At 42.5% G+C, this 13,858-nt stretch overlaps 1 protein-coding gene across 1 annotated transcript; it reads left to right on the top strand.

The window, feature by feature from the left end:
- The first annotated feature begins 4,597 nt into the window (after positions 1-4,597).
- On the top strand, positions 4,598-12,310 carry UQCC6 (ubiquinol-cytochrome c reductase complex assembly factor 6). The gene is made up of 4 exons (XM_060656576.3): positions 4,598-4,822; positions 5,149-5,266; positions 11,394-11,534; positions 11,970-12,310. The coding sequence occupies exons 2-3, from the start codon at positions 5,159-5,161 to the stop codon at positions 11,487-11,489; spliced, it is 204 nt and encodes a 67-aa protein (XP_060512559.1). The 5' UTR covers positions 4,598-4,822; positions 5,149-5,158; the 3' UTR covers positions 11,490-11,534; positions 11,970-12,310.
- The last annotated feature ends 1,548 nt before the right edge of the window (positions 12,311-13,858 follow it).

Genomic DNA, 13,858 nt, shown 5'->3' with positions numbered 1-13,858 from the left:
GGACCACAGTCCAGAAAAGTTTTAAAGCAGATAGTTTACCTCAGTTATTTCAGAGACAGAATTCTAATGACTAAAAATGTGTGTAAAGGGGTGGCTGGGTGGCTCAGTCAGTTGAGCGTTCGACCCTTGCTTTCAGCTCAGGTCATGATCCCGGGGTCCTGGGATTGAGCCCATGTTGGGCTCCACGCAGAACATGGAGCCTGCTTCAGATTCTCTCTCCCTCTGCCCCTCTCCCACGGTCTCTGTCTCTCAAATAAATTAAAAATAAATAAAAATGTGTATAAAGAGCTGCAACCTTTACTCAACGTTTCACTCATGTAGAGTTTCTGTGGAGTGCTGTGCGTCCTGGGTCTGCCAGCTCCAGTCATGACCTCCGCAGACCAGGGGCCTCTGCTCAGTTCTGCCTTGCAAAAGGAAGAGTTTCCTGGTAGAGATGCTGGGGAGCAGGACATCAAACCAGGAAACGGTGAAGCAACTGCAACAAAGTGGTTCCTGTCCTGTCAGTCTTTCTCTAACCCTCTGAATCTGGAAGACAAACTTGTGCTTGTGAGCCTTGCCCACCAGAGTTTGTGGAAGCCTAGGAGAAATGTCCTTCTCCAATCTTTCCCAAATACGTCTCTACTTCAAAGAAACCTTATATGATAGGACAACAGCAAAAGAAGAGCCAGTTACTTCACTTTGTTTCCCTCTTCCTCCCAATGCCTCCTCTCCCTGTGAGGAACCTGGTAAACTTGCTTCCTTCTTAGCTATTGTTCTGTCAGTCAGTTGCATCTTATTATCAACAGGGTTTACTATGGGGGAGGGTTTTCCAAACTGCAGATTTTCAAGTGGGTCCTGAAACTAAGCATTAGGAGAAATACAACAGAATAACAAGTGTTAAAGCGTTTATAATAAACGTAAGTATTGTTTTGTTTACACATACAAACGTACGTACATACCATGATCCTATAAATGTATTTCTTACTGTGAATCACAATCAAAAAAAGCTTGAAAAGCCATTATAATGGAGTTTATTCTACCAAATGAGAGGGAGCAAATGAGGAGACCTGTGGTTCACACACTCTCTTGTATCTACTCAGCCTTTTATTACAGCTCTTTAATACTTAAGCTTTATTTTGTAAAATGGGGTATTTGTGGTGTTGCCCTGGGGCAGTCGCTACATGTTCCAAGCAAATGATTTAGAAAAAAATCTGTGTGTCGGGGCTTTAACGAACATTCATTTTAGGGGAGAATACAAGATTTTCTAGGCTTCAAAAGAGTTGACTTTTTTTTTTTTAACGTTTTATTTTTGAGACAGGGAGAGACAGAGCATGAATAGGCGAGGGTCAGAGAGAGGGAGACACAGAATCCGAAACAGGGTCCAGGCTCTGAGCTGTCAGCACAGAGCCCGACGCGGGGCTCAAACTCACGGACCTTGAGATTATGACCTGAGCTGAAGTCGGCCGCCTAACCAGCTGAGCCACCCAGGCGCCCCTGACTTTTCTTATTCTGAAAATTTATGAGCCTTTGAACATTTTTTTCCAGTTAATGTTTAAACTTTCACTTATGTACTTAAGTTTTTGAGTAGGTGATAGGAGCTTGTGCTGAATTGAATACTGTCTCCCTCACATTTGTGTGCACTTGGTATCTGTGAATGTGGGCTTATTTAGCAGATGTAATCAAGTCAAGATGAAGTCATACTGGATTAAGGTGGGCCCTAAATCTAATGACTGGTGTCCTTCTAAGAAGAGAGACACAAGATACACATACATAGGACTCGTTACTGACAGACTACAATATGAATGGGAGTTGGGCACTGCATAAAATGATTTTGGATTCATGGCAGAAAACTCAAAAGATAGAGGAACGTGGGTTGCTCAGTTGGTTAAGCATTCAACTTTTGACTTCAGCCCAGGTCATGATCTCAGTGTTGTGAGTTAAAGCCAAGTTGGCCCCCAATGTGGGGCTAAAACTCATGAACCACGAGATCATAACCTGAGCCGAAGTCGGACGCTCAACTGAGCCACCCAGGTGCCCCCCAAATCCGTTTTAGCTGTGCTAAGCCAGTATTTATCTTGCCTTAAAGATCTTGTCCTGAAACTTCTTATTACATATTCTATCTCAAGAATTTTAAAGTATATCCTTTCTTAGTTTATAAGAATGTATAATTTAAAATTTTTAAACATTTTACTTATTTTTTTATAGAGACAGAGCACAAGTGGGGGAGAGGCAGAGAGAGAAGGAGACACAGAGTCCGAAGCAGGCTCCAGGCTCCGAGCTGTTAGCACAGAGCCCAAAGCAGGGCTCGAACTCACAAACTGCAAGATCATGACCTGAGCCGAAGTCGGACGCCTAACCAACTAAGCCACCCAGACGCCCCATAAGAATGTATAATTTAAAATTTTTTTTTAACGTTTATTTATTTTTGAGACAGAGACAGAGCATGAACGGGGGAGGGTCAGAGAGAGAGGGAGACACAGAATCTGAAACAGGCTCCGGGCTCTGAGCTGTCCACACAGAGCCCGACGCGGGGCTCGAACTCACAGACTGTGAGATCATGACCCGAGCTGAAGTCGGACGCTCAACCGACTGAGCCACCCAGGCGCCCCAAGAATGTATAATTTAAAAAAATTTTTTAGAAAGAGTGTAATTATCCTAATAGAAGTTAATTTATTTTCTGCACTGTTTTTAGAAAATAACCTCTGACCTTTAATATGGAATTTAATCAGTATCTGCCATTTTCAACAGATATGTCAGGAATTTGATTAATGTTTGAAATCTGATGTAGCTTTCACTTCTCAGAGACAGGAATGTGAGATACAGAGCAAGATCCCAAATAAACAAAAATTACTTGTTTTCTGAGGCATCTATTTAAATCAGTTAACCTGAGAGCTCCTTTCTAACATGAAACCCATGTTAACTAAATAACATGAATAAATGTGTAGCCCCTATGTACTTTTAAGTGAATGACTTAGGGGAGAATATTGCAGAAATTAAGGCGAAGTGAAGGTTTCTGAGTGGTGAGCTCAAGAAGTAAGAAGCTAGGCTCTTGGATAGGAAATCGTTTCTGCTGCTGGCAGGCAGGGCCAGTCTCCTGGGTGTTTGCCCTGTGCATACAAAAAGCATGATCCATAAAAGAGAAAATTGAAAATTGGACTTCATTAAAGTTAGAAGCTTCTGCTCTTCAAAAGATTATTAAGGAAAAGTAAAGACAAGCTATAGACGGGGAGAAAATATTTACAGGTCAAATCTATCTGATACAAGATTTATATCCATAATACATAAAGATGACTAAACTCATAATAAAAAACCAAACACAATAAAAAATGGATAAAAGATGTGAACAGATATGTCACCAAATATAAGCATACAACAGGATCCTTAGCATCATTAGTCATGAGACACCATTACCAACTTACTAGAGTCCCTAAAAATTAAAAAGATTAACCAGACCAGGTGTTGGAAGAGGATGGAGAAGAACTGGAGCTGTCAACACGGCTGGTGAGAGTGTGAAACTGGATACCTACTTTGGAAAACAGCTTGACAATTTCTTAAAAAGTTGACTATACTCCTACCTGCTATATGCTGCAGCCATTCTACTCCTAGGAAAGTATTCAACAGAAACGGAGCATGTGTTCACAGGCCTGTATATTAGTCTTTTTGATATATTTTACTGTTCATAAAAGCCTTATTCCTATAAGCCCCAAACTGGAAACAACCAAAATGTCCACCAAAGGTGAATGGATAAACCAATTGTGGTAGAATTATACTCAGCAGTAAAACGAAGTGAACTAGTGATACATGCAGCAATGTGGATGAATCTCAAAATAATTGTGCTGCATGAAGTAAGCTAGACCAAGACAGTATGTCAGGATTCCATTTACAGAGCATTCTAGAAAATGCACATTTATCTGTTGTGACAGGAAGCAGGTCAGTGGTCGATCCAGAGGAGACTGTGGGAGGAATTAGAGGCACAGAGAAACTTTTCGTGTGATGGATATGTTATTTTGATTGTGGTAATGGTCACACAGGTGTACAAATGCCAGACCTCATCAATTTGCATATTTAGAATATGTGGTTTATGTCAAATATACCTCCATAAAAGTGTTTAAAAGCTGAGTGTATCATGATTCATGTTTTATATACAACCAAAAGCCTTCAGAATATAGTCTTGCGTTATCTTTTTCTCAACAAAAATCAATTCATAGTCATAGCACAATCTAAATATGAACAGATTAAACAATGTCGACTTCAGTTTTCTTTTTTTCCAGTAGCCCCGCAGCCTAAGGAAACAGTGTGAGTGTGCCTTTGCTTCAGGTCAAAGGACGCCGGGCACAAGAACAGAGAGAGCTTTTAACTTCACTCACTAGAGGGTGACCTCATCTGAGCACGTCCTGGTCAGCATGCCAACCTCCACCCCCTCCTAAAAAGGTGGTAAACGCAAGCAACTTTCTTGGGCGTGTGAAAGGACAAACCGGGGACAATAATCCTGCCAGCTCCGAGCCCGAAATTCGACAGCCGACTATACGGCAGATCTTACTGTAGGGAGAGTCATAAGCCCGAATTAAGTTGAAAGAAAAGAAAAAGGAAGGGAAAGGAAGAAAAGAAAAGAAAAAGAAAGAGAAGAGAAATCAGAAAAGAAAAAAAAAGAGAGACAAAGAATAGGCAACGGCTCCGGCCCAAAGTCCCAACTCTGCCTGGTCACGTGCCCGCGCCCCCAACTTTCCGGTCCGATGCGGCTCCCAGGCCCTGTACTTTTGGTTCCGCCCGCCGGCTGTCGGCTACTACCCCGGCGCATTTCCGGCCGTGGTGGGACAGTCTGCGGAAAGTAGGGCACTTCGCGGTAAGGTCTCCCCGGGCGCGCCGTTAGGGCCAGTAGGGAGTGCGGTGTGCAGTTTCCCTTCTGTTAGGGTTGATAGGGTCGCGGGGAAGCCACCAGGTGTCGGCCTTCCGCTTGATGTGCAAGATCTGCCTTTAAGTTCCAAAAGCCCAGCCCCGACACTAAGAGCCCCTGGGAGGCTGCTCTCGGGCGTGGAGGGGGCGTTCGGACCCTCAGCGCGCTCATTTCGTAACTGGGGACACGGGGCGCGGGGTGGGAGAGAACGCGGTGGCCTGTTTCGTCTTGAGCTGGGAGCGTTCTAACACCTTCCGCCTTTCCTCCCGGTCTAGCCCACCGACCATGCCCGCGGGCGTGTCCTGGGCCACCTACTTGAAAATGTTCGCCGCCAGCCTCCTGGCCATGTGCGCCGGGGCCGAAGTGGTGCACAGGTACTACCTGCCGGACCTGGTGAGTGCAGGAGGGGCTGTGGTCCTGGCTCCTGGACCACTCCATTCTCCTCCCAGCGTCGCACACCATCTTAAAACGAAATTAGAAGCACCTCTGCTTTGGACCTGAAGCCTTATGATGGCATTCCATTGCATTAAGAGCAATGCATGACCTGTTCTTAACAAGGCCTTACAGGGGTCTTAGCCTGTCACCTGCCTACCACTGGCCTGAATCTGCCATTTACCTCTTGTTCCCACTGTTGCAGCCACACTGGCTTCTTTGCGGTTTCTCAAACTCATAAAGCCTGTACTCATCTCAAGGCCATGCTTTTTCTCATCCCGGAATGCTTTCCTCCCAGATCTTGGGGTTGGTTTCCTACTTCAAAACGTCAGGTCTCTGCTCAAATATCTCCTCCAGCAATGAAGGTCCTTTGGACAGTTCCTAAAGGATTGCTTCTGTGCTATTATGTCTCTGTTCTTTGTTTCTGGAAAGGACTTGTCACAGTTTGCAAGTATTTTATTCCTTTGTCTATTGACTTGCTCTTTGTTTCCTCCACCAGAATGTAATCTCCATGAAGGGACTGGACCTGCGTCGTTCACCCTTGTATCTCAGTCACCTAGGAAGGAGCTTAGAATGTAGTAAATGCTCAATAAATATTTAATGATTGAAGAATGAGGGAATATAGGCATTCAAAAGAGGGAGAAACTTACATTAATTTTAATAAGCCTTCATTGAGTTAGAACTGGGAATTACAGGTGCTTTTGAAGACTTCTGGTCTGGTGGAGGTGGAGGCAAGGAAGCACAGCGAAAGAATGACAAGTGTGTGCTAGGTATTATGCTACAGGTGTGAATAGAGTGGTTTGGAGCACCGCATAGGGAACGGTCATTTCTGCCTGGACTCTGGACAGGTAACACAGAGAACCAACCATTTGTGTTTCCAGTTTTAGTGAATTGACAACGACGGTTTTGGAGGTATTCTTGTTTTCAGAGGAAGAAACTGAGGTTCAGAAGAGTGAACATGATTTCCCAAGATCACATAGCTTACTGAGGATTTGAAGCCCAAGCTTTCTGTTTAGTGTTTCTCTTTTTGGATCCTGTTAATAAAGTAGTATAACACCAACGTACAACATTCAGCTTGAATTCAGGCGTGTAGATGAGAATGTGCAAATCCCTCCTTCCCATTTACTAAAACCCCCTTTCCCCAGTCTGCTCCCCACATGTCTACCATTTTTTGATTAGTGCCTACTTGCAGACTTTTACTGTTGTTGAAATAAGCACACACACAGAGTTTATATGTAAATAGGCATTCGTATACACAATTCTCTGTAACTTGCTTGTTTCGGTTAAAATCTATATGAATAGACACATGTTTATATCAATAGCCTTTTTTCTTTCTGACCATTGAATAGCATTTCCTTATATGGTTGTTCCATATATTATTTAATCAATCCCCTAGTGACATTTTGGTGGTACCTAGTTTTTGTACAAACAATGCTGACGTAGCTCTTTCTTACCACCATAGACTTCTCCTTTGAGTTCTGGGGATGCATCAAGGATACTTAGTGGAGACCAAAAGGTGTAAGAACCTTCCACAGAAATGTAATTGAGTCATTAATTCATAAGGAATTGACATCAGGCAGGCATCACAGAGGAAGGATTGCCTGTTATTTGACCCTGGGGAATTGACCAAAAAATTGCCCTTTGATTCACTCTTCTCATTATAAGTGGGACTATGCAAGGTTGCTGCTCGGACCTTGAGAAGAGGCAGCATGAAACCACAATCTCTAGAAGGACCATACTAAAGCGTCTCAGGCCACTTCATCCTGATTGGGTGATGACATCAGCAGTAGGGTACCTCTCTAGGGACTTGACAACGGCTAGGGCTGGCCAGCTATGTGTAGGATGCTGGATGCTTTACTAACATTTAAAGGATTTGTGTTCTTTACCTGCGTCTGTTGGTGCTGTTCTGGCAATGACTCACTGTTGTAACAACCTCTGGCCTTTGTAGGGGCTTTCAGTCTTTACAGCTGGAAGGTCTGGGTGGAGCCCAGAGCAGAAGACACCTTGATGGCTGCCTAGAGCGGGTGCTCAGTACTGTCTTAAGCGAGCAGCATCAAGGATGCTTTTTCGAGTTGTGCAGCTCAGCTCCTCAGAACAGGAATGGAGGCAAGGATGCAAGGCGGACACTCTGTCCTGGGATACAAAGCGTGCTTTTGCTTGAGCTTTTCTTTGCAGTTTCATTTACTTTTGCATTACTTTTACTGGTTCTGTTTTCCTTAATTTATAATCTATTTATTATCAAAACAATGGGTGGTCGAAAAAATGCAGTCTCAGGACTCATGTTAAAGTGTTCATTTTTGGTCGTCTCCAGACACAACCATATACACACAAACTGCTGTTTAGAACCTCTGCTGACATTGTTTTTTTTAATTAAAAAAGAAAATTTTTTTTAACGTTTATTCATTTTTTGAGAGAGACAGAGAGAGAGAGAGCATGAGTAGGGAAGGGGCAGAGAGAGGGAGACACAGAATCCTAAGCAGGCTCTAGGCTCTGAGCTGTCAGCACAGAGCCCGACGCAGGGCTCGAACCCATGAACTGCGAGATCATGACCTGAGCGGAAGTTGGATGCTCAACCAACTGAGCCACCCAGGCACCCCAACGTTGTTAAATTTTGATGTCAGTAAACTTTTTAGTCTTTTAAAAGTTATATACTATGTATATATATAATATATAAAAATCTATATTATATATATTACATATTTTGTAAAGAAAAGTGCTATCTTTCTTTTAATAAAAGTTGAATTATCATTTTAGTTTTGTAATGTATTGGCAACTGAAATTACTCCACATGTGTGCCTGTGTGTGTAAGTGGGTGGTTGTATATACTTTGTAGAAATTTGAAACCTGCTGTTACTGTACTTCATTATTTTTTAAGGTTTTTCTTTTCATTCTTTTCTTTAATTCTTTTAATTCCAGTTAACATGCAGTGTTATATTAGTTTCAGATGTACAGTATAGTATATTATATTTTATAGGGCTTTGTGATTTCATATAATTTCCTTTTTGTCCTTTTTTTTTGTTTTTTTTTATTTTAGAGAGAGAAAGCATGTGTGAGTGGGGGAGAGGGGCAGTGGGAATGAGAGGGAGGGAGGGAGGGAGGGAGAGAGAGAAAGAGGAAGAATCCCAGGCAGGCTCCATGATCAGTGTGGAGCTGGATACTGGGCTCCATCCCACAACCCTGGGATCATTACCTGAGCCAAAATCAAGAGTCGGACACTCAGCTGACTGAGCCACCCAGGCGCCCCCATATAATTTCCTTTTGTGACCTGGGGGAAAAAAGAGCCCTTCTAAATTAATTCTTTTTCACAGTTTAATGGACAGGAAACAAACTATATTCTTTGCTTGTATTAAAGGGATTGGAATGTCAACATCTTAGGACTAGTTTAAGATAGGAAATTGTCAGACAAGTTACTCTGGCTTTTATTCCAGTTCTCATCACTGGTTTTTGTGGAAAGTCATTTTCACTTCCAAATGAGAATTTTGCTGTGAAGCACGTCTCTTAAGTCCCTACGTCTCCTCTGACTCTGACCCCGACCCCAAACCCCAAACCCCATATTCTTTCCTAAACTATTTTATTTCTTTAGGATTAATTAGTTGTTAGGAGACAAAGGGTAAAATGAACCAGATCACGGTATTTGGACTTCAGGCATTGAAAAGCTATTGAGATTTTTGATGTGATTTAAATTATACCAGAATAATCTCGCAGTTTTATATAAAATAATTAAAGATTTTCTCTATAATCTTATGAGCTTATAAGGGTCCTGAGCAATGATTTATTCATGGAGCACAGTTTTTGCCTGCTTTTTATAACCTCATAGGGTTGTAAGAAATGAGGAGATTACGATGTGGTCCCTTTCCTCAGGACCTTACAGGGGAAGCTGATAGCTGATAGAAAGAGACATGTCTCTGAATCATTCTGGACAGTTCCACGTGGATGTGCAGTGAGCATGTTCAAAACTGAGCTCCTGGCCTTCCTCCAACAGACCTGCCCTTGAAGTCTTGCCTATCACAGTGGATGGTGACTCCATTGTTCTCGTTGTTCAGGCCCAAACCTAGCAGTCCTCTTTAACACCTGTCTCATACTGTGCATGACAGCAAATCCCATTGGCTTAACCTGAAGAATATATCCAGAATCTCACTGCTTTTCACCACCTCCTTTGCTGCCACTTAGTTCGACCCACTGTCAGTCACCTCCCACCTCAGGGACTGTGTTAGCTCCCTGGTCTGGCTTCTGCCTTCCACCCCTGCTCCCCTCCAGTCTTTCCTCAATAAAAGCCATTGTCCTCTTTTTACGCTTGGCTTGAGTCAGGTCATGTCACTCCTCTGCTCAGAACTCTCCACTGGTTTTGCATCTCTGCACCCACTTTTCCCCTCTGTCCTCGTCTCTTCCTAACTTCTAGTCGAATACTTTATGCCAGCTGTGCTGACCACCTTGATTTTCCTTGTGCGTAAAGGCACGTTCCTGCCACAGATCCTCTGCGTTTGTGGTTCCTTCTGCCCGAAACACTCCTAGATATCTGCGTGGCCGCTTTCCTCACCCTCCTTCATGTCTTTGTTCAGAAGGCACCTTTTCAGACAAAATAAGCCCATGGAAAGATGCTAGCGTCTTTAGCCATCGGGGAAATGCAGATGACAACCATAGTAAGATACCACTTCATAACCACTATCATGGCTATAATTAAAAAAACCAGACTGGGGGCGCCTGGGTGGCTCAGTCGGTTGGGCGACCGACTTCGGCTCAGGTCATGATCTCGCGGTCTGTGAGTTCGAGCCCCACATCGGGCTCTGTGCCGACAGCTCAGGGCCTGGAGCCTGTTTCAGATTGTGTCTCACTCTCTCTCTGACCTTCCCCCATTCATGCTCTGTCTCTCTCTGTCTCTAAAATGAATAAACGTTAAAAAAAATTTTTTTAATAAAAAAAAACAAAACAAAACCAGACTGCTCATGAGAAGTGTTGGTGAGCATGTAGAGTAACGGGAACCCCCTTACGGTGCTGATAGGAATGTAAAATGGTGCAGCTGCTTTGGAAAACAGTCTGGCAGTTCCTGACCCAGTTCAACATAGAGTCATAGGACTTAGCAATTCCACATCTAGGTTTATACCCAAGAGAAATAAAAACATACGTTCACACAAAAACTTGTACACACAGACAGATGTTCACAGAAGTATTATTCATAAGAGTAAAAAAGTGGGAACAATCCAAATGTCCATCATCTGGTGAATGGATAAGTAAAACGTGGTCTATCCTTTTAATGGAATATTATTCTGTCCTCAAAGGAAATGAAGTACAGATAGATTTGACAGCATGGATCAGACCTTGAAAACATGCCAAGTGAAAGAAACTACTCACAAAAGACCACATGTTATATGATTCCATTTATGTGAAATGTCCAGAATAGGCAAATCTGTGGAGACAAAAAGATTAATGGTTGCCCAGGGCAGTGGCTTAGTGTGGGGCAGGATTGTGTGGAAATGGTAGTGACAGCTGATGGGCACAGGGTTTCTTTTTGGAGTGATGAAAAGGTTCTAGAATTTATTGTATGAGGGATGCACACCTTTGTGAATACACCAAAAGCCACTGAATTGGAATCATATACTTTAAACAGGTGAATGGTATGGCATATGAATTATATCTCACTGTGTCACTAAAGCTGTCACGTCAAGCTTTTCCTGACCACTTCTCTTGAAGTCAGTTGTTTTTTTTTTTTTCTCTTTATAATTTGCACATAATAGGCACTTACTGTTTTTGAATAAATCAGTTGATTTCTAATACCTGTTTTCTGTGCCAGGCACATGGTGGAGAGTTAAGTGGTGCGGGAATGAGTTTCAAAATGTGGAAAGCTTTATTAAAATTGTGATCTGTCATTTAATGTTGATGGAAACTCACCCTCTGTGAGTCCTGTAATACTGAGGACACAGGTTCTTATAATTAGGATTTATGATTGAGTGCACATTTATGATTGAGTGATTTATGAAAAGTGCAGGGACTTTTTGTTCTACTTTTTTATGTTCTTTGATGCCTTTCAGGTCACAGTTAATTACAGTCTAAGAAAGCACCGGCATCTGTGTTTTTTTGTTTTGTTTGATAGACAATACCTGAAATTCCACCAAAGCCCGGAGAACTCAAAACGGAGCTTCTGGGACTGAAAAAGAGACAATATGAACCTCAAGTTTCTCAGCAATAGAAACTTCAAAATACAACTCTGTCAAGAACTCCGTGAATATTTTAAGTATTAAATACATCTTTTTAAAGTCTGTTGAGTCAACTGCTTGTCTTTAAACACCTAATGCAGTGCGAACTGCAGGAGGAGGTGCTCAGGTGTTAGCTGATGCGTTGAGATTTGATTATGGATTGACCACTATTTCTCGAAAACTGCCAAAATATGTATCATCAGCTTCTTTGCATGTGGTTGAATAGATACGTAGTCTTGAATATTATGTGAGAAAGAATGTCTGCAGTGTTCCCTGCCCTTATAATTCTGGGCTATTTCTCTGAAGAAGCTTGACTATCATGGCATAATGGGAATTCTGAATTAACTATAATAAAAGTGCCATTGACACTGAAAGCTTATGGTATGAAGTTAATATTTCTCCAAAACTGGAAAGTGCTACTAAACTGAATTAAGTTGAAATATTTAAAGTTTGAAGTTCTTTTTTTTTTTTAGTTTATTTTTCAGAGAGAGAACGTGTGCAATCGTGCAATCGGGGTCCTCGAGGGGCAGAAGGAGAGAGAGAATCCCAAGGCTCCGTGCTGTCAGCACAGACCCCAATGCAGGACTTGATTCCACAAGAGCTCATGACCTGAGCATAAATCAAAAGTCAGATGCTTAAGTGACTCAGCCACCCAGGCGCTCCAGAGTTTGAAGTTCTTTAATTGTGTACTTGACAAAATTATGAAAGATGTCACTTGGACTGTCGCCAAGTTCTTTACCCCCAAATTTGAGAAACCATGTTACTATGTAATTATTCTTACAAAATAAATTTTAAAATAACTGAAAAGCTTAAATGAGCTTTGTAATTGGGTGAATTGTGTCCTCTTTCAAAAGATGTTGAAGTCTTAACCCCCAGTACCTGTGAAGGTGACCTTATTTGGAAACAGGTTCTTTGCAAATATAACCAAGTTAAGACGGGGTCGTCAGGGTGCGTCCTAATCCAACATGACTGGTGTCTTTACAAGAAGAGGAGAACACACACACACTAGGAGAATGCTAGGTGACAACAGAGACCGGAGGGATGCAACTACGATCCCAGGAGCACCAAGGATGGCGGACCACCACCAGAAGCCAGGAAGAAGCAAGGAGGGATTCTAGCCAGAGTCTCAGCGCGTGGCCTGGCTGACACCTGGAGTTTAAGACCTCTGGCCTCCGGAACTGGGAGGGAATCCATTTCCATTGTTTTAAGCCACCCAGTTGGTGGTACTTGTTATGGCAGCCCTAGGAAAGTAATATACATATTTCAAGTCTTCCTCTGAGTTTATAAAGGACAAAAGTAATTGATAGAGGAGTTGGCTCTCTACTTAGGGCTATTTTTCCAAGAAAGTTTTTCAGAATTTTTTTTTCATGTTTGTTTATTTTTGAGAGATTAAGCAAGTGGGGGAGGGGCAGAGAGAATCCCAAGCAGGCTCTGCCGGGTCAGCACAGAGCCCAATGTAGGGCTTGAACTCACAAACTTGAGATCATGACCTGAGGTGAAACCAAGAGTCAGATGCTTAACTGACTGAGCACCCCAGTAAAGTGCTAATTCTAAGGATTCTAAGTGACTTTCACCAAAGTATGTATGTATTCCTGTTTTGAAGTTAACCCGTTATGAAAAATATACATTATGGCGGCCATGGAAATGCGGGAATAGACTCCCTGAGGAAAGGCAGTAAATAAGGCCGTAAATGCAGAACACGGAGCAGCCTTCGGTTGTCTTGGCCTCTGCAGGGATTTTATCAGCTAGAGTGGCCTTGCTCAGAGCCACATGCCTCCTGCCATTCGGCACAACTCTGAGGGGCCCCTTGTGGCTCAGTTCCCTGTGGGCTGGCTGGGGCCATCTTTGGACATGCGTTGCTTCTCCCCTTCTCCCTGTGCTCCATCCCATTTCCTTTCCTTCCACAGGTGCTGATTTAAGCGCACTCCTTAACAAACATTCTGTATACTAAAAACTCCATTCTAGTGCTTCCTGGAGAACCAAATCAGGTGACCTACAAGCCAAAAATCAAAAGTAGTACTAGATTCTTCCTTAATAAAGCTGTGGGAGAAAACAACTCAAGATGGACCAGTTGCAAGTTGTTTGGTAATTAAATTAGGTCAAACAGTTATGCGAAGTGTCTTGGACATAGCTGCTTGCTTTTCCAAAAACTGAGGGAGTACAAGGCTTTCTAAGCTTCCTGCTGGAAACAATGGAAACTCAGAATTTGCAATTGGAGGACTCTGAAGAGCAAGTTTCCGATGTTATTAATTTAATGCAATGCGATGGCTTTAATTTCTTTATAACAATCTTTATTAAAAATGGTAATCTATAGTGGCCAAAAAATTGGAAACTAGTACAACTAATAGCTAATAATATAACA

Source organism: Panthera onca, chromosome B4 (assembly GCF_046562875.1).
Source record: "Panthera onca isolate mPanOnc1 chromosome B4, mPanOnc1 haplotype 2, whole genome shotgun sequence".
In the NCBI taxonomy this organism is placed as follows: domain Eukaryota; kingdom Metazoa; phylum Chordata; class Mammalia; order Carnivora; family Felidae; genus Panthera; species Panthera onca.
Note: the sequence above shows the minus strand (reverse complement) of the source record. Positions and strands in the feature narration are given on the sequence as shown.

What these genes read in the sequence shown, in the direction of transcription:
- UQCC6 (XM_060656576.3), top strand. Translation starts at nt 5,159, where the DNA reads ATGCCCGCGGGCGTGTCCTGGGCCACCTACTTGAAAATGTTCGCCGCC. An exon ending in GGTACTACCTGCCGGACCTG is followed by an intron (nt 5,267 to 11,393) that starts GTGAGTGCAGGA and finishes TTTGTTTGATAG; the next exon opens with ACAATACCTGAAATTCCACC.